Below are 24,267 nucleotides of genomic sequence, written 5' to 3'. Positions count from 1 at the left end.
TTGGCATTATGTAAATACACTTAGCTAATCAGTCCAAGCGGTAGAGGCTTTTATTTTCTTACTTCCTCAATTTTACAATTATGAGACAATAAACACAAGAAAAAGGAAAACCAGGAAGCAGGATACTGAGAGTGGTCCCAGGCACTGGCTACAGAGAGGCCAGCCAGGCTAGTTTTGTGGCCAAGCAAGGCAGGTCCCTAAGGGGTGCTGTGGCCCCATCTTAGCTGCTCTATCCCTGGTATCTTGGCTTGCAAGCCAGCCTCAGGAAGGCCTGCTGGATATTCGTTCTGTTCTTACCCTGTAAGATGCTCTATGGAGAATGAGAGTCATTTAGGAAAATTTTTAAAATCATACTTTCTCTTTTTTTAAAAAAGCCTTAAAGTACAAGTAAAATGAACAAATCTGTTCATTAAATTACTTTAAAACAAGTAGTAATAATAAGATAAAAAATTTCCAGGCCAAGGAAGCATGAAAGCAGTAGGTAATCTTATTACCCTACAGAGATCAGGGCAACTAAGAAAAATGGGTCTCCTATCAGGCATTAAGTTTTAAACACTTCAGCTTAGGAAAGCTCTTAGGAAAACTCTCCCAGCCTTAAGCTTTGAGTAGAAAACTCTGAATAGGGCTGGTCTATGACAGTTCCCTTCACTATGAAGTGAATGATGCCCCAGGGTTGTGCATTGTACACCCTTTACAACCATAATGGTAATCTTAAAAGCATTCTTAGTGATCTAAGGTGGGCTTTAGGTCAAGGTTGAAAAACAGCCCTACTTACACAGATGATGGGATTTCCCCTGCATTGCCAGCCATAACATCTGGCTTTGGTTCTGGTTTCTGGGTAGTAGTTGCCCGGCAGGGAGGGTCTGGAGGCCTCACTGGGGGTCTGATGATGGTTGGCTTTTCTCCTGGAGGCCGCACTTTGCTGAAACTGTCAGAGTCTCCTGGAAGAGAGAACAACAAAAATTTGGACAGTTAGCCAAATGGAACACTACTCCTCAGGAGGTACCCGATATTGCAGTGATATTGGCCACCTTTCTTGGTCCCCATTTCTTTTTGGTTACTAACAATTCTGGATTAAAAAATTATTCTAGCAGCTATCCCTTCAGATAGTCTAGTCTATGTTTGAACTCCAGCTCTGAAACTTCATATTTGTGTCACCTAGGGCATCAATTTGCTCAGTCTCAGTTTCTTCAACTATATAAAGACCAATAAAACACATAGCATGTGCTTAGTCAATATCTGATCACTGAATGGATGGACATGAGTTTGAGTAAGCTCCAGGAGTCAGTGATAGACAGGGAAGCCTGGTATGCTGCAGTACATGGGGTCACAAAGAGTTGGACATGACTGAGCAACTGAACTGAACTGAACTGAGGATATCAATTTGCTCAGTCTCAGTTTCTTCAACTATATAATTAAGACCAATAATACATTATCTTACAGAGGCATTAGGAGAATTTACTTAGGTACTGGCTCAGATGGTAAAGTGTCTGCCTGCAATGCGGGAGACCCGGGTTCGATCCCTGGGTCAGGAAGATCCCCTGGAGAAGGAAATGGTAATCCACTCCAGCACTCTTGCCTGGAAAATCCCATGGACGGAGGAGCCTGATAGGCTACAGTCCATGGGGTCGCAAAGAGTCGGACATGACTGAACGACTTCACTTTCACTTTTCACTAACATGTTTAGTATTATGACTGACACATAGCAGGTGCTTGGTCAATATCTGATGATGAATTTGTTATAGTCATCATCACCAAAAAATCAGGTTCTTTTCACTTAAACCTTGACTATTGTAGCAGTCTCCTAACTGAACTTTCTACCTCTATGTCTCTAGTCTCCATGTGACTCAGCACAAAATAAATACACATAATTTTTTTAATAAAACAGTTCTGGCAGGAGTATATTGGAACAGATGCATGCACACATTGCTCGTAGCACTATACAGTGGGCTTACTCTATCTAGATAGCCTGACATCAAGAATTGTGGAACAATGTGGATGAAATGCAAAATAATATATATGAGACAGTTCATGCTCATTGATCCAGTTGATCCACTTTGAAGAACAGACCAAAGAAATTAACCCAAGAGGAAAAAATAAGCAATCAGCACAAAAACATGTTTCTTAGTAGCACAAAGTCAGACTCAAGCACAAAGGAAATAATTAAATTCTTACAGGCATTTAACCAATACATATTATGCATGAAATAACAAAGATTTAGGCTAGGTGAAAAAGGTATTCATATAAAATAATATTAACTGAAGAAAAGGCCACAGAAATATTCATGGCCTGATGAACCCCATCCGGAAATAGACACATGTGTAACTATGCAAGAGTGTTATCAGATTTTGATATTCACTCAGTTTTTGTCAGTAAACCTTGATAATCATTTTTTCTTCTACAAAACTTTTTAAGGTAAATGTAAAAAAATCAACTTTAATCCATAATCCTTAAGTATTTGAAAATTGCTTTTCTAGATTTTCTCAGTGGCTATAAAACGTACAGGATAAAGTTCAAACTCCCTAGCAAAAATTCAAGGCCCTCTATGAGTTGGTCCCAAATTATTATCCCAGGCACTAACACTGGACTTTAACTCCAGCTCTACTTTTGTTAAACCAGTCTCCTCACTGGCCCTATCAAAGCAATCCCTTGGTTCTTACTTTTAGATGAGACAGTATGGTACAGTGTAGAAAGTACAGAGTCTTGAGTTGGGCAGATCTGGCTTTTAGGCCTTGTTCTGCTACTTTTAAGCTGTGAGACCCTGGACAGTTATTTCAACTCTTTGACTATCAAGGTATTCAGCTGAGAAATGGGTATAATAACCCCTCCTCACGAGGTAGTTTTAAGAACTAAATTAGATGGCTGATAGAGAGTACCTAGGTGACAGCTGGGATAAGTAAGTGTTAGACTCTGCCCTGCTTCTTGTCTGATATATACCCCTGTTTTCATGTTTGATCTGTATTGAAAGAAAAAGAAAAGAAAGAAAGTGAAGTTGCTTAGTCATGTCTGACTCTTTGCGACCCCGTGGACTGTAGCCTACTAGGCTCCTCCGTCCATGGGATTCTCCAGGCAAGAATACTGGAGTGGGTTGCCATTTCCTTCTCCAGGGGATCTTCCTGATCCAGGTATCAAACCTGGGTGTCCCGCATTGCAGGCAGATGCTTTACCCCCTGAGCCACCTGGGAAGCCCAATCTGTACTGAAACCACCCCTAAACACTCAGCTCAAATCTCAATCCTCTGAACACTCCACCTGGCATAGGTAATTTCCATCCATGTAAATGCTCATAAAATACATATATTGCTCTGTAGGGTTTTTTCATTCCTCTAGCTAGTCATTCTTGTGAGGGAGACAGATATGAAAAAAAATGATAATGATAATACGGTATGATTTGTGCTCTAATGGTGATATGAGCCAAGTACTATTCAGTCACACACAGAGAAATTCTGTCTCCCCATCTAGGCTGTATCTTACATTTCTGGACACATCATTCCCCTTAGCACCAGGTCATGTACACAGAATTGTAGCTAAATAATGACCAAAATAATAATAATAATCTAAGTTTTCTAAAATGTTATACCATTCAAAGTACTCTTCCAGATAACTATTGATGTTCACAATAAGCTTGTGAGGAAAGAATAGCAGATGGGTCTTATCTTTTCCATTTTACAGAGAAGTAAACTAAGGTTTGGAAAGGTGAACTCACTCATCCACGATCACATAATTAAGTAAGTGGTAGAGAGAGGACTAAGACTTATAACTCCTATTTCTGCATCCACTGTTCTTCCCAGTGTTTGCTGTGTTGTTGTTAGTAGTAGTAAAAATGAAGTGAGTCAGAAAGAGAAAGATAAATATCATATTTTAATGCACATATATGGAATCTAGAAAAAATGGTACTGAAGAATTTATTTGCAGGGCAGCAGTGGAGAAACAGACATAGAGAATAGACTATGGACATGGGGAGAGGGGAGGAGAGGGTGAGATGTATGGAAAGAGTAACATGGAAACTTACATTACCATATGTAAAATAGATATCCAACGGGAATTTGCTGTATGGCTCAGGAGACTCAAACAGGGGCTCTGTATCAATCTACAGGGGTGGGATGGGGAGGGAGATAGGAGGAAGGTTCAAATGGGAGGGGTATATGTATACCTATGGCTGATTCATGCTGAGGTTTGATAGAAAACAACAAAATTCTGTAAAGCAATTATCCTTCAATAAAAAATAAATTAAAAAGGAAAAAGTTATAAATGATAACAATAATGATAATGATAATAAAATAAGTGATAAAAATTTAGCTACCATTTTAATTGAACACCTGCTCTGTTCTAGATACTATGATACTATAGTCAGTGCTTTATGCACATACTCTCATTTAACACTAGCCATAACCCTGAAAGATAAAAAGTATTATACCTGTACTACAGCTGAGGAAACAGAGAGATGAGAAGCAACCTCATAGTTAATTGGCAATAGATCCTGGTCTATCTACTTTCCAAAGCCCAAGTAGTCACAAGTACCAGTGATTTTCAACCCTGGCTAAACATAGAGAACATTGAAATTATATAGTACTGGGGACCGAATAGCCAGAGATCCCAGTTTAATTGATTAGGGTAGGACCTGGGTATGGATATTTTCTAAAAGTTCCCCAAGTGACGCTATGTATAGCCATAGTTGAGAACCTCTAGCCACATGATGGTGCTTGCTCACCTGCAGATCAGATTAAAACAATTGACAACACTGTTCCATTTCTACTGGTTGCTGGAGTGAGTACTGGATAGGAAGCATACACTTCAGTCAGAGCCAGAAAACATTTCTACCTGAAGCTGTGTCCACCCTAAGGCTATCATTTCCTTTGATGAGAGAACTGGATGACACTCCCTGAAACATGAAACCTATTCATTTACCAGTTTCAGGCACATCCAAATAGACATCAACCTAAGGCCTTGTAAAACAAATGTCATTAGAGTTGCATCTTCCTAGGCTCTTTATGAAAGTGAAAGTCACTAAGTCATGTCCGACTCTTTGTGACCCCATGTACTGTAGCCTGCCAGGATCCTCTGTCCATGGAATTCTCCAGGCCAGAATAAGGGAGTGAGTAGCCACTCCCTTCTCCAGGGGATCTTCCCAATTCTGGGATCAAAGCCAGGTGTCCCACATTGCAGGTGGATTCTTTACCATCTGAGCCACCAGGGAAGCCTGAGAATACTGGAGTGAGTAGCCTATCCCTTCTCCAGGGGATATCCCCCACCCAGGAATTGAACCATGGTGTCCTGCATTGCAGGCGGATTCACCAGTTCAGCTGTAAGGTTCTTTATTGGGAGCTACAAATGGATGTTTCATTATAAGTCGAACTTCAAAGTAGTAGCAAAGGGCTTTCTTGGTTGAAAGACCCCAATGTTGTTCTCTCTTACCTCTAATGTCACAGCAAAGCCACAAGTCAAACTGAGTTAGATAGGGAAGAGTAACAATACCCAGGAGTCAAGAGACCTAGATTTCAGTATTAATACTAAAACTAACTTGCTGTGTGACCTTGAATGGATCATTTCCCTACCTTTACAATGTGGACTTGGACTGCTTTCCAGATCAATGGGTCCATGATATAAGTCTATAGGCCTATATCTTTCCCTGCTGACCTTCATATGCTACTCTAAAAGACTGTTCTGATCATGTACCTAACTAGTTTGAAAAAAAATCTCCAGATAGCTAGATAGATAATAGTTAGATTTAGATTTCACAGCTCCCTGTTATCTGCAGTATAAGCACAAACATTTTTAAACCTGGAATTTATTACCTTCTTCGGTCTCAATTCAACTGATCATTCTGGTCTACCTTTCCACCATTCCTCTTCACATATCCTATAGTCTACACAAATCGTATTACTTCTTGTTCCACGTACACATCCTACAATTAATAATCTCTTTCTCAGATGCCCTCTATTCCTTATTATATACCGCAATTTGCATCATCCATCAAGATTCAACTTAAGTTTCATATCTTTTGGAAGCCTAATATGCTGCAAATTCCTTTCTCTCACTCTTACAGCACCAATCACCTTGTACTTTGATTCAGGGCTCTTTGTTTTGTTGGTTTTACCTCCCTGATTAAGATGGAGCAACCTGAGAGCTAGATCTAGGTGAGATCCCTCTCTGTAGTCAGCAAGGGCCCAAGTACATTGCTTTGCATTTAGATGTTATTTAATATTCATTGAGAAAAGAAAAATGTAGCTCACTCCATTAGAAGGACAACAGGAAAAGCTTTCCATTTTCAAGTCCCCATTTGTGCCATCTGTGATACACACAAACATGATATACCGAAATATGAGGGTTATTCTAAAATATAAACTGAAAGGTATTCAATTTATTGAGTGTTTCTTGAGGGTTTTTTTTTTTTTTTTGCCCAGCCTTATGCTGTCACAAGAGATGCAAACAAATGATTTGACATAGACTTTGCCATCCAGAGGCTTAAAACTGAGTTGAAGAATGAGTCATACTCATGGAAAATAAGCATGGATATTGTAACTCAGCATCCACACTAAAGGGTCAAACTTGGGTGCCAAAAGAAATGGGTTAAGGGAGAGTTCCCTGGGGTAGGATTGTCAAAAGGCTGGACTTTGAGGAAGATGGCTAAGAAGCCTTCCTTGCCCCTTCCCCTTATCAATGGTCCTCCTATTTCTGAGTGTTTGGCATGGTCAGAGAGAGGCTGAGGGTGGAAAAAATGGCTCTGAGCTCTTTTATAACCTCAACATTTAGAGCTTGAGGCTTCTCATCAGCTCTAGAATATAGAAGAATAAACATCTACCATCTTCCATGCCTGCCACTTCCTAAAAGGCTGTTACCCAATCAGTAGCACCCGGAGAAGGCAATAGCACCCCACTCCAGTAGTCTTGCCTGGAAAATCCCATGGATGGAGGAGCCTGGTAGGCTGCAGTCCATGGGGTCGCTAAGAGTCGGCCACGACTGAGTGACTTCACTTTAACTTTTCACTTTCATGAATTGAAGAAGGAAATGGCAACTCACTCCAGTGTTCTTGCCTGGAGAATCCCTGGGACGGGGGAGCCTGGTGGGCTGCCATCTCTGGGGTTGCACAGAGTTGGACACGACTGAAGCGACTTAGCAGCAGTAGCAGCAGCACTATCATTTTCAAACTTCTATTATATTACCAGAAGTTCTGTATACCTAATCTTACTCAAACACCAAAAAAAAAATCTTGCTTGCAATATAGGCATTGTCTTCACTTACAGTTGAGAAAACTGGCTCAGAGAAGTGAAGTTTACCTCATTAAGATCATGTAGTTAGTAACTGGATGCCTGTAAAATCAAAATAAATGCTACCTTAAACTGAATACTCCTTATGTGCTAACTATATAGGTATCTCATTTCATCATTATTGCAATCCTATACACATAAATATCTTCATTTTACAAGTTAGAAAACTGGGCTCAGAGAGGCTGTGACTTCTCCAAGGTCCCACAACTAGGATGAAGCAGGACCAAGATTCACATTCACGTCTCAGAGACTCTGGAGCCTAAGTCACACCTGAGGCTTCACTAAGCCTTTTCAGCTTAGTGGTATTTATACCAAATTGTATTTCCTTGTAATTTATGTTTAACCTTGGACTTTAACATGACTTTTACTATAAATTGGATCTGCCTCTCCAGCTCAACTTGTTCCCTCCCTCCCCATTCTCTATCAAATGACCATAACTAAAGAATCATAGCATTTATAGATTTCTTAGGACTTGAGTAGCCCTCATTGTCAACAAAAGAATCTGAAATGCAGTTCATGGGTGCAATGTCAAAAATGACAGAATGATCTTGGTTCATTGCCAAGGTAAACCATTCAACATCACAGTTGCTGTTGTTGTTCAGTTGCTCAGGTGTCTTTGAACTTTGTAACCCCATGGACTGCAGCACTCCAGGCTTCCCTGCCCTTCACCATCTCCCAGAGCTTGCTCAAACTCATGTCCATTGAGTCAGTGATGCCATCCAACCATCTCATCCTTTGTGGTCAACATCACAATAATCCAAATCGACGCCCCAACCACTAATGATGAAGAAGCTGAAGTTGAACAGTTCTATTAAGACCTTCAATACCTTCTGGAACTAATACCAGAAAGAGATGTCCTTTTCATCAGAGGGAACTGGAATGCAAAAGTAGGACGTCAAGAGATACCTAGAGTGACAAGCAAGTTTGGCTTTTGAGTACAAAATGAAGCAGGGCAAAGGCTAACAGAGTTTTGCCAAGAGAACGCACTAGTCACAGCAAACACCCTCTTCCAATAGCACAAGAGAAGACACTACACATGGACATCATCAGATGGTCAATATATAAATCAGATTGATTATATCTTTGCAGCTGAAGATGGAGAGGCTCTATACACTCAGCAAAAACAAGACCTGGAGCTGACTGTGGCTCAGATCATGAGCTCCTTATTGTAAAATTCAGGCTTAAATTGAAAGAGGTAACTGGTTGAATGGTATCACTGACTCAATGGACATGAGTTTGAGCAAACTCCAGGAAATAGTGAAGGACAGAGAAGGCTGGCGTGCTGCAGTCCATATTGTCACAAAAGGTTGGACATGACTTAGTGACTGAACAACAACAAAAAAGTGAGAAATTGATAGCAACACAGTAATTGTAGGGGACTTTAACTCCTCACTTACATCAATTAATAGATCATCCATACAGAAAGTTAACAAGGAAACAGAAGTCTTAAATGAAACAGTAGAGCAGATAGACTTAATAGGTTCATACACAACATTCCATCTAAATGTAGCAGAATATATGTTCCTCTCAAGTGCACATGGAACATTCTCAAGGAAAGACTATATGTTGGGACAAAAAATAAGTCTCAATAAATTTAAGAAAATTGAAATCATATCAGGCACCTTTTCTAATCATGGAATGAAACTAGTAATCAACTATAAGAATATTTAAGAATTATAAATATGTGGAGAATGAACAACATACTACTGAACAACTATTGAGATAACAAATAAATTAAAGTAGACATTGAAAATTACCTAAAGACAAGTAAAAGTGAAAACATGGCATACTTAAATATATTAGATGCAGCAAAAGTGGTACTAGAGAGAAGTTTATAGCAATAGAGGCTACCCCAATATATAAAATTTAGGGTTTCCCTTGTGGTTTAGTGGTAAAGAATCTGCCTCCACGCAGGGACACAGGTTTGATCTCTGGTCTAGGAAGATCCCACATGCCACAGAGCAACTAAGCCCATTCATCACAACTATTGCACCTGTTCTCTAAAGCCCAGGAACCGCAACTACTGAGCTCAAGTGCTGCAACTACTGAAGCTTGAATGCCCTAGAGCCCATGTCAGCAACAAGAGAAGCCACTGAAATGAGAAGCCTGTACACTGCAACTAGAGAGTAGCCCCCTCTTGCTTCAACTAAAGTCCACACAGCAATGAAGACTGAGCACAACCAAACATAAATAATAAACAAAGAACCTTTTAAAAACAAAAATAATAAACCTCAAAGAAACTATCTAACCTTACACATAAATGAACTAGAAAAAAAAGGGGGAAATGAAGCCCAAAGTCAGTACAAGAAAAGAAATAATAAAGATCAGAGTGAAAGTAAATTGAAACAGAGACCAAAAAGGTAATAGAAAAGGTCAAAGAAACTAAGAGCTGATTCTTTGAAATGATGAAAAGAAATATTAATAAACCTTTAGCTAGACACTAAGAAAAAAGGAGAAAAGTAAAAGTCTCTGATAAATAAAATTAGAAATGAAAGAACAGAAATAACAGATACCACAGAAATACAAATAATTGTAAGACAATGATATGAGCAGCCAAAAATATATGTCAACAAATTGCCCAACCTAGAAGAAATGGACAAATTCTTTGAATCTCAATCTTCCAAAACTAAGTCATGAAGAAATAGAAAAATCTGAATAGACTGATTACTAATACAGAGATTAAAGCAGTAAACAAAACCTCTAATAATCAAAAGTCCATGACCAGACAGCTTCCCAGGTGGTTTATACCAAACATTCAAAGGTGATGTAATATGTATTTTCCTCAAGTTTTTCTAAAAAATTAAAGAGGAGAGAACACTTCCTAACTTATTTCACAAGGCAAACATTATCCTGATACCAAAACCAAACAAGGACAACACACGCACACACACACACAGTTATAGGCCATTATTCCTGGTAAACATGGATGTAAAAAATCTCAAAATATTAGCAAATCAAATACAATACATTAAAAATATCAAACATCATGATCAAGTGAGATTTACTCCAGGGATGCAAGGATAGTTCATTATGTGCAAATCAATCAATGTTTACAGCACATTAACATGACTTGATGGACATGAGTTTGAGTAATTCATGGGGTCGCCAAGAGTCGGACATGGCTGAGCAACTGAACTGAACTGAACAAAATGAAAAATAAAAAAATATCTCAATAGAGGCAGAAAAAGTATTTGACAAGATTCAATACACACAAATTATAAAAATTTTCAACAAAATGGGTATAGAAGGAAGTACTTCAACATAGTGAAGGTTACAGACTGCATATTATATATGTGTAGCTAACATCATACTCAATGGTGAAAAACCAAAAGCTATCCCTTCAAGAAAAGGAGTAAGACAAGGATGCCCACTCTCATCACTCTTATTAAACATAAAACTGGAAGTCTTAGCCAGAGCAATTAGGCAAGAAAAATAAATAAGATGCATCTAAATTGGAAAGGGAAAAGTAAAACTACCACATTGTTTTGTTTTATCTAAAGAAAATTCTAAAGATTCCATCAAAGAACTATTTTCATTGATAAACAAAATGCAATAAAATGAAAATAAACAAAGATGAGCCTTGGAAAATTTAAAAAAAATTGAAATGATTTCAAGAATCTTTATAGATCACAACGTTAGATTAGAAATAAACTGCAAGGAAAAATCATAAAAACACAAACACATGGCAGTTAAACAATATGTTACTAAACAACAAATGGGTCACTGAAGGAATCAAAGAGGAAATTAAAAATACCTAGAGACAAATGAAAATGAAAGTGCAACAGTCCAAAACCTACGGGGTGCAGCAAAAGCAGTTCTAAGAAGGAAATTTATAAAATCTTACCTCAAGAAATAAGAAAAATCTCAAACAACCTAACTTTACACTTAAAACAACCAGAGAAAAAAGAACAAAAAAACCCTAAAGTTAATAGAAGGAAAGAAATCATAAAGATCAGAGCAGAAATAAATGAAGTAGAGACAAAGAAAACAACTGGAAAGATCAATGAAACTAAAATCTTGTTCCTTGAAAAGATAAACAAAATTGATAAACTTTTGGCCAGACTCAAGAAACAAGGGAGAGGACTCAAATCAACAAAATTTGAAATGAAAATGGAGAAGTTATAATTGATCCACAGAAATACCAAGGATCATAAGAGACTACTATGAGAAACTGTATGCCTATAAAATGGACAACCTTGAATAAATGGACAAATTTTTAGAAAGGTACAGTCTCCCAAGATTGAACCAAGAGGAAATAAAAAATATGGACAGATGAATCAAAAGTACTGAAATTGAAACTATGATTGAAAAACTCTCAAAAAACAAAAGTCCAGGACCTAAGGGCTTCACATCAGGTGAATTATATCAAACATGTAGAGAAGGGTTAAAACCTATCCTTCTCAAACTTTTTCCAAAAAAAAAAAAAAAAATGCAGAAGATAGGAAACTTCCAAATTCAGTCTATGAGGCCATCGTAACCCTGATATCAAAATCAGGAAAACATATACCAAAAAAAATAAAATTACAGGCCAATATCACTGATAGCACTAGTGGAAAAGAACCCACCTGCCAATGCAGTAGACCTAAGAGACGTGGGTTTGATCCCTGGGTCAGGAAGATCCCTGGAAGGAGGGCATGGCAATCTTCCAGCATTCTTGCCTGGGGAATCCCATGGACAGAGGAGACTGGTGGGCTATGTCCATAGGATCAAAAACAGTTGGACACAACTGAAGCAACTTAGCGTGCACACATGCATCACTGATAAACATAGATGCAAAAATCCTAAACTAGCAATACTAGCAATCTGAATTCAACAATACATTAAAAAGAACATACAAAATGATCAAGTGGGATTCATCCCAGGGATGCAGAGTTTTCAATATCTGCAAATCAATCAATGTGATAAACCACATCAACAAACTGAAGAATAAAAAACATATGATCATCTCAATAAATGCAGGAAAAGCTTTTGACAAATTACAGCACCCATTTATGATAAAAATCTTGGCAGAAAGTTGGCACAGAAAGAACATACCTCAACATAATAAAGGCTATATATGACAAACCTACAGCTAACATCAATCTTTATCAGATTCTTTTGCCATATATATTATTACAGAATATTGAGTAGAGTTCCCTGTACTATACAGGAGGTCCTTGTTGATTATTATTTTATATATAGTAGGGTGTATTGGAAAAGGCAATGGCACCCTACTCCAGTACTCTTGCCTGGAAAATTCCATGGACAGAGGAGCCTGGTAGGCTGCAGTCCATGGGGTCGCACAGAGTCGGACATGACTGAAGCGACTTAGCAGCAGTAGCATCTTACTTATTGGTGAAAAGCTGCAGGCATTTCCTCTAAATCAGGGCCAAGATAAGGAAGTCCACTCTCACCACTTTTATTCAACAGTTTTGGAAGTCAGAGAAATCAGATGAAGAAAGAAAGTAAAGGGAATTCAATTGGAAAAGAAGTTAAATCACCACTCTTTGCAGATGACATGATACTATAAATAGAATACCCTAAAGATGACACCAGAAAACTACTGGAGCTAATCAATGAATTTGATAAAGATGCAGGTTACAAAATTAACAACAGAAATCTTTTGCATTTCTATACACTAACAAGGAAAGATCAGAAAGAGAAATTCAAGAAACAATTCCATTTACCATCACACCAAAAAGATCAAAATAACTAGGAATAAATCTACCTAAGGAGTAAAAAGACCTGTACTCCCAAAACTATAAGATGCTGATGAAAGAAAATGAAGAAGACACACACAGACGGAAAGATATTCCATGCTCATGGATTGGACTCAACACAATTCTTATCAAATTAACAATGACATTTTTTCAGAGAGCTAGAATAGAAAATCTCAAGATATTTATGTAGACACAAAAGACCCTGAATAGCCAAAGCAATCTTGAGAAAGAGCTGGAGGAATAGGTCCCTGACTTAAGACTATACTATAAAGTTACTGTTATCAAAATAGTATGGTACTGGCACAAAATAGAAATATAGTCCAAGGAACAGGATAGAAAGCCCAGAAATAAACCCTTGCACCTATGGTTAATTAATTTATGACAAAGGAAGCACGACTACACAATGATTGAAAGAAACTCTCTTCAACAAATCGTGCTGGGAAAACTGGAAAGTTACATGCAAAAATGAAATTAGATCATTCTTTAACACCATAAACAAAGAAGGCTCAAAATGTATTAAAGATCTAAATGTGAAACCAAACACTATAAAACTCCCAAGGGAAAACATAGGCAGAACACTCTCTGATGTAAATTGCAGCAATATCTTTTTTTAATCCAACTCCCAGAATAATGGAAATTAAAACAAAAATAAATAAATGGGATCTACTTAAACTCAAAAGATTTTGCATAGTGATGGAAACAATAAAAAATGAAAAGACAATCCACAGGTTGGGAGAAAATATTTGTAAATTATGTGACTGACAAGGGATTAGACTCCAACATTTATAAACAGCTCATGACACTTATCAGCATCAAAACAAACAACCCAATCAACAAATGGGTAGAAGACCTAAGTAGACATTTCTCCACAGAAGACATACAAATAGTCAAGAGGCACACCAAAAGATGTTCAACATTGCTATTTATTAGAGTAACGCAAATCAAAACTATAGTGAATTATCACCTCACACCAGCCAGAATGGCTGTCATCAAAAAATCCACAAACAATAAATGCTAGAGAGGGTGTGGAGAGATGGGAACCCTCGGGCACTGTTGGCGTGAATGTAAGTTGGAAAAGCCACTATGGAGAATGGTATGGAGGTTCTTTAAAAACCTAAAAATTTGAGCTACCATATAACCCTGCAATCCAACTCCTGGGCATATATCCAGAGAAAAACATGATCCAAAAGGATACATGCACCCTAACATTGTAGCACTGTTTACAATAGCCAAAACATGAAAGCAACCTACATGTTCACCCATAGGGAAAGGGATAAAGATGTGGTACATATATTCAATGGAATATTACTCAGCCATTAAGAAGAATGAAATAGTGCCATTTGCAGCAACATGAATGGATCTAGAGATAGTCATACTGAGTGAAGTAAGTCAGATAGAGAAGGAGAAACATGATATGACATCCATTATATGTGGATTCTAAAAAGAAATGATACAGATGAATTTACTTACAACATAGAAAGAGACTCATAGACTGAGAGAATGAATTTATGGTTGCTTGTGAGGGGTGGGAAGAACTTTGTGATGGACATGTACACTCTGCTATATTTAAAGTGGATAACCAACAAGAACCAACTGTATAGCACATGGAACTCTTATCAATGCTGTGGCAGCCTGGATGGGAGAGGAATTTGGGGGAGAATGGATACATGTATATGTATGGCTGAGTCCCTTTGTTGTTCACTTGAAATGATCATAACGTTGCTAACCATCTATACTTCAATTCAAAATAAAAGTTTAAAAAAATAAATCAAAAAATACGAGTTCACCCGTGGCAGATTCATGTCGATGTATGGCAAAACCAATACAATATTGTAAAGTAATTAGCCTCCAATTAAAATATATAAGTTTATATTAAAAAATAGAAAAAAAATTTAAAAAAATAAAATAAGTGAATCAAAAAATAATAAAATGCTCATACTACCAAAAGCAATCTACTGGTTTAGGGCAATGCTTATCAAAATCCCAATGACAGCTTTAATAGAAATAGAACAAACAATTCTAAAATATATGGAACCATAAAAGAAGCCAAAAAGTCAAAGCAATTTTGAAAAAAAAGAACAAAGCCGTAGGTATTATAATCCCTGATTTTAATCTATATTATAAAATTCTTGTAATCAAACAGCATGGTGTTGATAGAAAAACAGACACATATATCAATAAAACACAATTCAGAACGGTGAAATAAACCCACAAATATACGGAAAATTAATTTATGACAAAGGATTAAAGATCTTAGAATGGACAAAGATATTTTCTTCAATAAATGGTACTAGGAAAACTGCACAGCCACAAAAAAAGAAAGAAACAAACTAGACCACTATCTCACAACATACAAAAAAATCATCTCAAAATAAAGACTTGAATGTAATGCCTGAAACCATTGCCCTCCTAGAAGAAAACATATGCACTACACACTTTGACATTGATCTTAGCAATATCTTTTTAAATATTTTCCTCAGGCAAGGGAAGCAAAATAAAAATAAGCAAACAGGATTATATCAAACTAAATAGGACTATATCAAACTTCTGCAGAGCAAAGGAAACCTTCCACAAAAAAGAAAAGACAATCTACTGAGTGAGAGAAAATACTTTTGAATCATATAGCTTATAAGGGGTTAATGTCCAAAACATTTAAAGAACTCATGTATCTCAACAACAAAAAACCCTGAACAACCTACTTTAAAAATGGAGAGAAGTCAGGCAGGTTGATTCCTCCAGTTCCATTCTTCTTTCTCAAGACTGCTTTGGCTATTCGAGGTTTTTTGTATTTCCATACAAATTGTGAAATTAATTGTTCTAGCTCTGTGAAAAATACCGTTGGTAGCTTGATAGGGATTGCATTGAATCTATTGATTGCTTTGGGTAGTATACTCATTTTCACTATATTGATTCTTCCAATCCACGAACATGGTATATTTCTCCATCTATTAGTGTCCTCTTTGATTTCTTTCACCAGTGTTTTATAGTTTTCTATACATAGGTCTTTAGTTTCTTTAGGTAGATATATTCCTAAGTATTTTATTCTTTCCGTTGCAATGGTGAATGGAATTGTTTCCTTAATTTCTCTTTCGGTTTTCTCATTATTAGTGTATAGGAATGCAAGGGATTTCTGTGTGTTGATTTTACATCCTGCAACTTTACTATATTCATTGATTAGCTATAGTAATTTTCTGGTGGAGTTTTTAGGGTTTTCTATGTAGAGGATCATGTCATCTGCAAACAGTGAGAGTTTTACTTCTTTTCCAATTTGGATTCCTTTTATTTCTTTTTCTGCTCTGATTGCTGTGGCCAAAACTTCCAAAACTATGTTGAATAGCAGTGGTGAAAGTGGGCACCCTTGTCTTGTTCCTGACTTTAGGGGAAATGCTTTCAATTTTTCACCATTGAGGACAATGTTTGCTGTAGGTTTTTCATATATAGCTTTTATTATGTTGAGGTATGTTCCTTCTATTCCTGCTTTCTGGAGAGTTTTTATCATAAATGGATGTTGAATTTTGTCAAAGGCTTTCTCTGCATCTATTGAGACAATCATATGGCTTTTATTTTTCAATTTGTTAATGTTACATTGATTGATTTGTGGATATTGAAGAATCCTTGCATTCCTGGGATAAAGCCCACTTGGCCACGGTGTATGATCTTTTTCATGTGTTGTTGGATTCTGATTGCTAGAATTTTGTTAAGGATTTTTGCATCTATGTTTATCAGTGATATTGGCCTGTAGTTTTCTTTTTTAGTGGCATCTGTGTCAGGTTTTGGTATTAGAGTGATGGTGGCCTCATGGAATGAGATTGGAAGTTTACCTTCCTCTGCAATTTTCTGGAAGAGTTTGAGTAGGATAGGTGTTAGCTCTTCTCTAAATTTTTGGTAGAATTCAGCTGTGAATCTATCTGGACGTGGGCTTTTGTTTGCTGGAAGTTTTCTGATTACAGTTTCAATTTCCGTGCTTGTGATGCGTCTGTTAAGATTTTCTATTTCTTTCTGGTTCAGTTTTGGAAAGTTGTACTTTTCTAAGAATTTGTCCATTTCTTCCACGTTGTCCATTTTATTGACATATAATTGCTGAAAGTACTACAAAGCCACAGTCATCAAGACAGTATGGTACTGGCACAAATAGAGATCAATGGAACAAAATAGAAAGCCCAGAGATAAATCCATGCACATATGGACACCTTATCTTTGACAAAGGAGGCAAGAATATATAATGGAGAAAAGACAATCTCTTTAACAAGTGGTGCTGGGAAAACTGGTCAACCACTTGTAAAAGAATGACTTGAGCACTTTCTAACACCATATACAAAAATAAACTCAAAATGGATTAAAGATCTAAACATAAGACCAGAAACTATAAAACTCCTAGAGGCGAACATACGCAAAGCACTCTCCGACATAAATCACAGCAGGATCCTTTATGAACCACCTCCCAGAATACTGGAAATAAAAGCAAAAATAAGCAAATGGGACCTAATTAAAATTAAAAGCTTTTGCACAACAAAGGAAACTACAAGCAAGGTGAAAAGACAGCCTTCAGAATGGGAAAAAATAATAGCAAATGAAGCAACTGACAAACAACTAATCTCAAAAATATAATGAGGTGGATGAAACTGGAGCCTATTATACAGAGTGAAGTAAGCCAGAAGGAAAAACATAAATACAGTATACTAATGCATATATATGGAATTTAGAAAGATGGTAACAATAACCCGGTGTACGAGACAGCAAAAGAGACACTGATGTATAGAACAGTCTTATGGACTCTGTGGGAGAGGGAGAGGGTGGGAAGATTTGGGAGAATGGCAATGAAACATGTAAAATATCATGTAGGGAAACGAGTTGCCAGTCCAGGTTCGATGCACGATGCTGGATGCTTGGGGCTGGTGCACTGGGACGGCCCAGAGGGATGGTATGGGGGAGGAGGAGGGAGGAGGGTTCGGGATGGGGAACACATGTATACCTGTGGCGGATTCATTTTGATATTTGGCAAAACTAATACAATTATGTAAAGGTTAAAAATAAAATAAAATTAGAAAAAAATAATAAAAGAAAAGAAAAAAGAAAGAAAAAAAAAAAAAAAAAACAAGCAACACCCACAGCTCAATTCCAGAAAAATAAATGACCCAATCAAAAAATGGGCCAAAGAACTAAATAGATATTTCTGCAAAGAAGACATATAGATGGCTAACAAACACATGAAAAGATGCTCAACATCACTCATTATCAGAGAAATGCAAATCAAAACCACAATGAGGTACCATTTCACACCAGTCAGAATGGCTGTGATCCAGAAGTCTACAAGCAATAAATGCTGGAGAGGCTGTGGAGAAAAGGGAACCCTCTTACACTGTTGGTGGGAATGCAAACTGGTACAGCCACTATGGAGAACAGTGTGGAGATTCCTTAAAAAACTGGAAATAGAACTGCCTTATGACCCAGCAATCCCACTGCTGGGCATACACACTGAGGAAACCAAATTTGAAATAGACACGTGTACCCCAATGTTCATCACAGCACTGTTTATAATAGCCAGGACATGGAAGCAACCTAGATGTCCATCAGCAGATGAATGGATAAGAAAGCTGTGGTACATATACACAATGGAATATTACTCAACCATTAAAAAGAATACATTTGAATCAGTTCTAGTGAGGTGGATGAAACTGGAGCCTATTATACAGAGTGAAGTAAGCCGGAAAGAAAAACACCAATACAGTATACTAACACACATATATGGAATTTAGAAAGATGGTAATGATAACCCTGTATGCGAGACAGCAAAAGAGACACAGATGTATAGAACAGTCTTTTGGACTCCATGGGAGAGAGAGAGGGTGGGATGATTTGGGAGAATGGCATTGAAACATGTATAATATCACATAAGAAACGAATCGCCAGTCCAGGTTCGATGCAGGATGCAGGATGCTTGGGTCTGGTGCACTGGGATGACCCAGAGGGATGATATGGGGAGGGAGGTGGGAGGGGGGTCAGGATAGGGAACACGTGTACACCCATGGTGTATTGATGTTGATGTATGGCAAAACCAATACAATATTGTAAAGTAATTAGCCTCCAATTAAAATAAATAAATTTAAATTAAAAAATAAATAAAAATGGAGAGAAGAGCTATATGGACATTTTCCCAAAAAAGACATAATGATAGCCAACAGGAATATTAAAATGTGTCCAAGATCATTAATTATTCAGTTCAGTTCAGTCACTCAGTCGTGTCCGACTCTTTGCGACCCCATGAATTGCAGCACGCCAGGCCTCCCTGTCCATCACCAACTCCCGAAGTTCACTCAAACTCACATCCATCGAGTCAGTGATGCCATCCAGCCATCTCATCCTCTGTCGTCCCCTTTTCCTCCTGCCCCCAAGCCCTCCCGGCATCAGTTTTTTCCCATGAGTCAACTCTTCGCATGAGGTGGCCAAAGTACTGGAGCTTCAGCTTTAGCATCATTCCCTCCAAAGAACAACCAGGGCTGATCTCCTGCAGAATGGACTGGTTGGATCTCCTTGCAGTCCAAGGGACTATCAAGAGTGCTCTCCAAGACCACAGTCCAAAAGCATCAATTCTTCAGTGCTCAGCTTTCTTCACAGTCCAACTCTCAAATCCATACATGACCACTGGAAAAACCATAGCCTTGACTAGACGGACCTTTGTTGGCAAAGTAATGTCTCTGCTTTTCAATATGCTATCTAGGTTGGTCATAACTTTTCTTCCAAGGAGTAAGTGTCTTTTAATTTCATGGCTGCAGCACCATCTGCAGTGATTTTGGAGCCCCCAAAAATAAAGTCTGACACTGTTTCTGCTGTTTCCCCATCTATTTCCCATGAAGTGATGGGAACAGATGCCATAATCTTCATTTTCTGAATGTTGAGCTTTAAGCCAACTTTTTCACTCCTCTTTCACTTTCATCAAGAGGCTTTTTAGTTTTTCTTCACTTAGGACAATGCAAATCAAAACCCCAGTGAGATATCACATCACGCCCATCAGAATGGCTATGTCCTAAAAGACAATAACAAATTTTGGAAAGGAATGTGGAGAAAAGTGAACCCTCTTATACTGTTGGTGGCAATGTAACTTGGTATAGCCACTATAGAACACAGTATGGAGATTCCTCAAAACTTAAGAATAGAACTACCATATGATACAGCTATTCCACTTCTGGATATTATACAAATAACATGAAAATACTACTTCAAAAAATATATGCAACTCTATGTTCATCACACCATTATTTATAATAGCTAAGATATGGGGGAAAACCTAAGTCCCCAACAATGGATGAATAAGTAAAGATATGATATATCCAAAGGAATACTACTGTGTCAAAAAAAGATGAAATACTGTCATTCACAACAACATGGGTGAACCTTAAGCATATTATGCTAAGTGAAAGAAGAGAAAAACAAATACTGTATGATTTTGTTTATGTGGAAAAAAGACAAAAATTAATCAATGAAAAAAAAAAACAAAATAAATGAACAAACCAAACTAAAACAAAACAAACATGCAAATAGAAAGAACAGAGCAATGGTTACCAGAGGGGAAGGAGGGGGTGAAATGAGTAAAGGGAATAAACTGTATGGTGATGGACAGAAACTAAATTCTTGGTGGCGAGCATGCCATAATGCATACGGAAGTAGAAATAAATAAATGACAGCAAAAATTATATTAATAAATAATATCAATTCAAAAAGATACATGCACACCACTGTTCACAGCAGCATTATTTATATTGCCAAGACATATGGAAGCAACCTAAATGTCCATCGAGAGATGAATGGATAAAGAATATGTGTGTGTGTGTGTGTGTGTTTCTGTGTGTGCATGCTCAGTTACTCAGTTGTGTCTCTTTGCGACCCCATGGACTATAGCTTGCAAGGCTCTTCTGTTTGTGGAATTTTTCAGATAAGAATATTGAAGTGGGTTGCTATTACCTGTTCCCGGGGATCTTCCCAACCCAGGGATCAAACTTGAGTCTCGTGTGTCTCCTGCATTGGCAGGCAGATTCTTTACTACTAGGGCCACCTGGGAATCCTCTCTCACTCTGTGTGTGTGTGTGTATATATATATGTATGCATACATTGTATGGAATACTAGTCAAACATAAAAATAGAATGAACTAAATGTCATTTGAAGAAACATGGATAGAACTAGAGATTATCATACTAAGTAAAGTAAGTCAGAAAGAGAAAGACAAATATGGTATCACTAGTATTCATGGAATCTAAAATATGACACAAATGAACTTATTTCATGAAACCTTAAAAGAGTCATAGACATAGACAACAGCCTTGTGGCTGCCAAGGGGGGAGTCATATGGAGGATGGATGGATGGGGAATCTGGGATTAGCAGATACAAACTATTATATATAGAATGGATGAACAAGGTCAAACTATATAGCACAAGGAACTATATTCAATATCCTGTAATAACCTATAATGGAAAAATAATATCATTATTATTAATTTATTCTACAAACAATGAGTACCTACTATGTGACAGTCAGGCATTGTGCTAAGTACTTGGGACATAGAAGTAAATAAAACAGCCAAAAATCCCTCCCTCATAAAGCATACATTCTAGTGATTATTGTGAATGGTTTCTATATTCTTGGGCTTCCCTGGTAGCTCAGCTGGTAACGAATCCACCTGCAGTGCAGGAGACCCTGGTTTGATTCCTGGGTCAGGAAGATCCCCTAGAGAAGGAATAGGCTACCTACTCCAGTATTCTTAGGCTTCCCAAATGATTTAGCTGGTAAAGAATCTGCCTGCAATGTGGGAGACCTGGATTCAATCGCTGAGTTGGGAAGATTCCCTGGAGGAGGGCATGGCAACCCACTCCAGTATTCTTGCTTGGAGAATCCCCATGGATAGAGAAGCCTGGCAGGCTATAGTCCATAGGGTCGCAAAGAGGATTTCAACATTAGTAGTAATAAACCCGAACAGATTTCTACTTAAATACCTACAACCTCATAGGTGTTTCAAGGTGCAAAGTAGTTGAGGTCATTTCTCTTCCTCATGGAATTCCCAAGCACTTACCCTCCTTGTGGTGAGCCAGGGGCCGAGGTGCTGATCTCTTTATGTGGAAAGAGGGGGCCTTAGTGGTCCCAGGGCCTGGCACAGGTCCATTGCTGGCCTTTGGTATGGCCTTGGTCCCTCCATCCTGCAGCCTAGACACCAACTTCCCCACGTCCACCTCGAGGCAGGTCTCCAACTTGACATCTGAAACAAGCCTGCTTGGGGACTTCCTCCCAGGATCTGCTTCCACACTTTTTTGCATAGGCATTTTGGGGTATTGTGGTGGCTTGGGGGGTTCTATGCTGCTGCTGATAGTACCATTGGGTGTTCTATGTTGAATTTCATCTAGGAAAAGTTGGTGTAGAGGAAAGATTAATGACAACCTTTATCACCTTTTCATTTTTAGACATGTAGACATAAGATTGCAAAATTATATACATATTCAAAGGAGCTTTTGTTATGGAACAAATCAATGATATCCCACAAAAATCAGTCTCTAGCTACCTCACTTCATGTGGAGACACAGGTCTCATAACACAAGGAATTCAATTCAAGATCTGATTATTTTCATGACCACAATTCAGCAAAACCACAATATGCCAAGATTATATTACTTTCAAATACAGACATCAGTTAATAATCAACTATTTCTATTTATCTCAAAAGTTATTTATAGGGAACACATGTATACCTGTGGCGGATTCATTTTGATATTTGGCAAAACTAATACAATTTGTAAAGTTTAAAAATAAAATAAAGGGAAAAAAAGTTATTTATAAATATCTCTAATACTTCAGTGTAATGTGCTAAACTGAATTTAACTTCTTTTTCCATCCTCAATAGCCACTTTATGGCCTTCCCCTAGCTATTGTGGTTTACAATTTCCTATGACAATAGCATATGCTTTTCAGTTGTCTTATGTCTTAATTAAAGCTTTGAGACTCTAATGAGAGCCAAGGATATTCTCCCTAAAAAATTAACCTACACAAATACATGTAAAATTTTGAAAACCAATTTTAAGAGATTCATAGAGCCCCCTGAATCTGTTAATGAACCCCTAATTGAGAACTCCTGCCATATGGAAATTGTCACCTTCCTTGTTAATAGAAAGCCTGGATCAGAGTGTACTGGTTAAGAACAGAGGTTCTGGTTAGCTAAATGAGACCTGAGAGTTATGTCAAGCAATTAAAACAAATGGGTCCTATTTGGATCCTGATTAATTTTTTTTAAATGTAAGAAGGAAAATTAGGACACTGACCAGATAGTTACTGCTTTTAAGGAATTACTATTTTGTTTAGTTTCTTTTCTTTTATGTATGATAATGGTATTTCTGCTGCTGCTGCTGCTGCTAAGTTGCTTCAGTTGTGTCCAACTCTGTGCGACCCCATGGATGGCAGCCCACCAGGCTCCCCCATTCCTGGGATTATCCAGGCAAGAACACTGGAGTGAGTTGCCATTTCCTTCTCCAGTGCATGAAAGTGAAAAGTGAAAGTGAAGTCGCTCAGTAGTGTCCAACTCTTAGCGACCCCACGGACTGCAGCCTACCAGGCTCCTCCGTCCATAGGATTTCCCAGGCAAGAGTCCTGGAGTGGGTTGCCATTTCAATGGTATTGAGATTTTGGTTAAAAAAGAGTCTTCATCTTTTACAGGTACATACTGAAGCATTTATGGATGAAATGACATGATGTCTGTTTTAGGGAAATAGGTAAGCGTATAGATGAAACAAGATTGGGCATGTAGTTGTAAATGTTGAAGCTGGGCAATATGGACATGTGGAATATGTTATGCTGTATGTTATACTGTATATTTTTATCAAATATACAATTTCCTTTTACATTTGAAACTCTCCACAATAAAATTTTAAAAGAACTGCAGGTTCTGGAGCCAGTTGTGCTACATACCAACTGTGAGATCTTGGGCAAGTTCATAATCTCTCTATATCTTAAATTTTTTCCTCAGTAAAAGAAATAATAATAGTACCTACCTCATGAGGTTGTGGTGATGATTACATGAGGTATTATACTTATTTCAGTGCCTGGTACATAATAAACACTCAATAATTGCTAGTTATTATTTATACTATTATGTTCTCAGTAGGCAGTGGGGCAAGAGTTTCCATGGGGAAAGAAAGAGTAAGTCTTGTTTCAAAGAATTTTTCCCCAGGAGTTTTCTTTTTCTTGGGAGCTTTTTATTGATGACTGCACTGCTGCTACCACCATAAGGGTTAGAGCCAAGGAGTTCCTCTATAGCTCCCCTAC

The 24,267-nt window shown here is 37.7% G+C and overlaps 1 protein-coding gene across 4 annotated transcripts in view; it reads right to left on the bottom strand.

The window, feature by feature from the left end:
* Positions 1-24,267, bottom strand: part of OPHN1 (oligophrenin 1) — a 629,407-nt gene that overhangs the window by 10,008 nt on the left and 595,132 nt on the right. For 3 of the 4 annotated variants that reach the window (XM_005899246.2, XM_070365370.1, XM_070365369.1), the window contains 2 exons: positions 22,031-22,354; positions 776-941 (listed from right to left, as the gene is read on the bottom strand). In XM_005899246.2, coding sequence (XP_005899308.1) covers positions 776-941; positions 22,031-22,354 — 490 coding nt within the window. The remainder of the gene's footprint in view (positions 1-775; positions 942-22,030; positions 22,355-24,267) is intronic. The other variant, XM_070365372.1, reaches the window with a different exon arrangement.

This window comes from Bos mutus, chromosome X (genome assembly GCF_027580195.1).
Source record: "Bos mutus isolate GX-2022 chromosome X, NWIPB_WYAK_1.1, whole genome shotgun sequence".
Taxonomy (NCBI): domain Eukaryota; kingdom Metazoa; phylum Chordata; class Mammalia; order Artiodactyla; family Bovidae; genus Bos; species Bos mutus.
The sequence above is the reverse complement of the archived record's forward strand: the minus strand, read 5'-3'. Positions and strand labels throughout refer to the sequence as shown.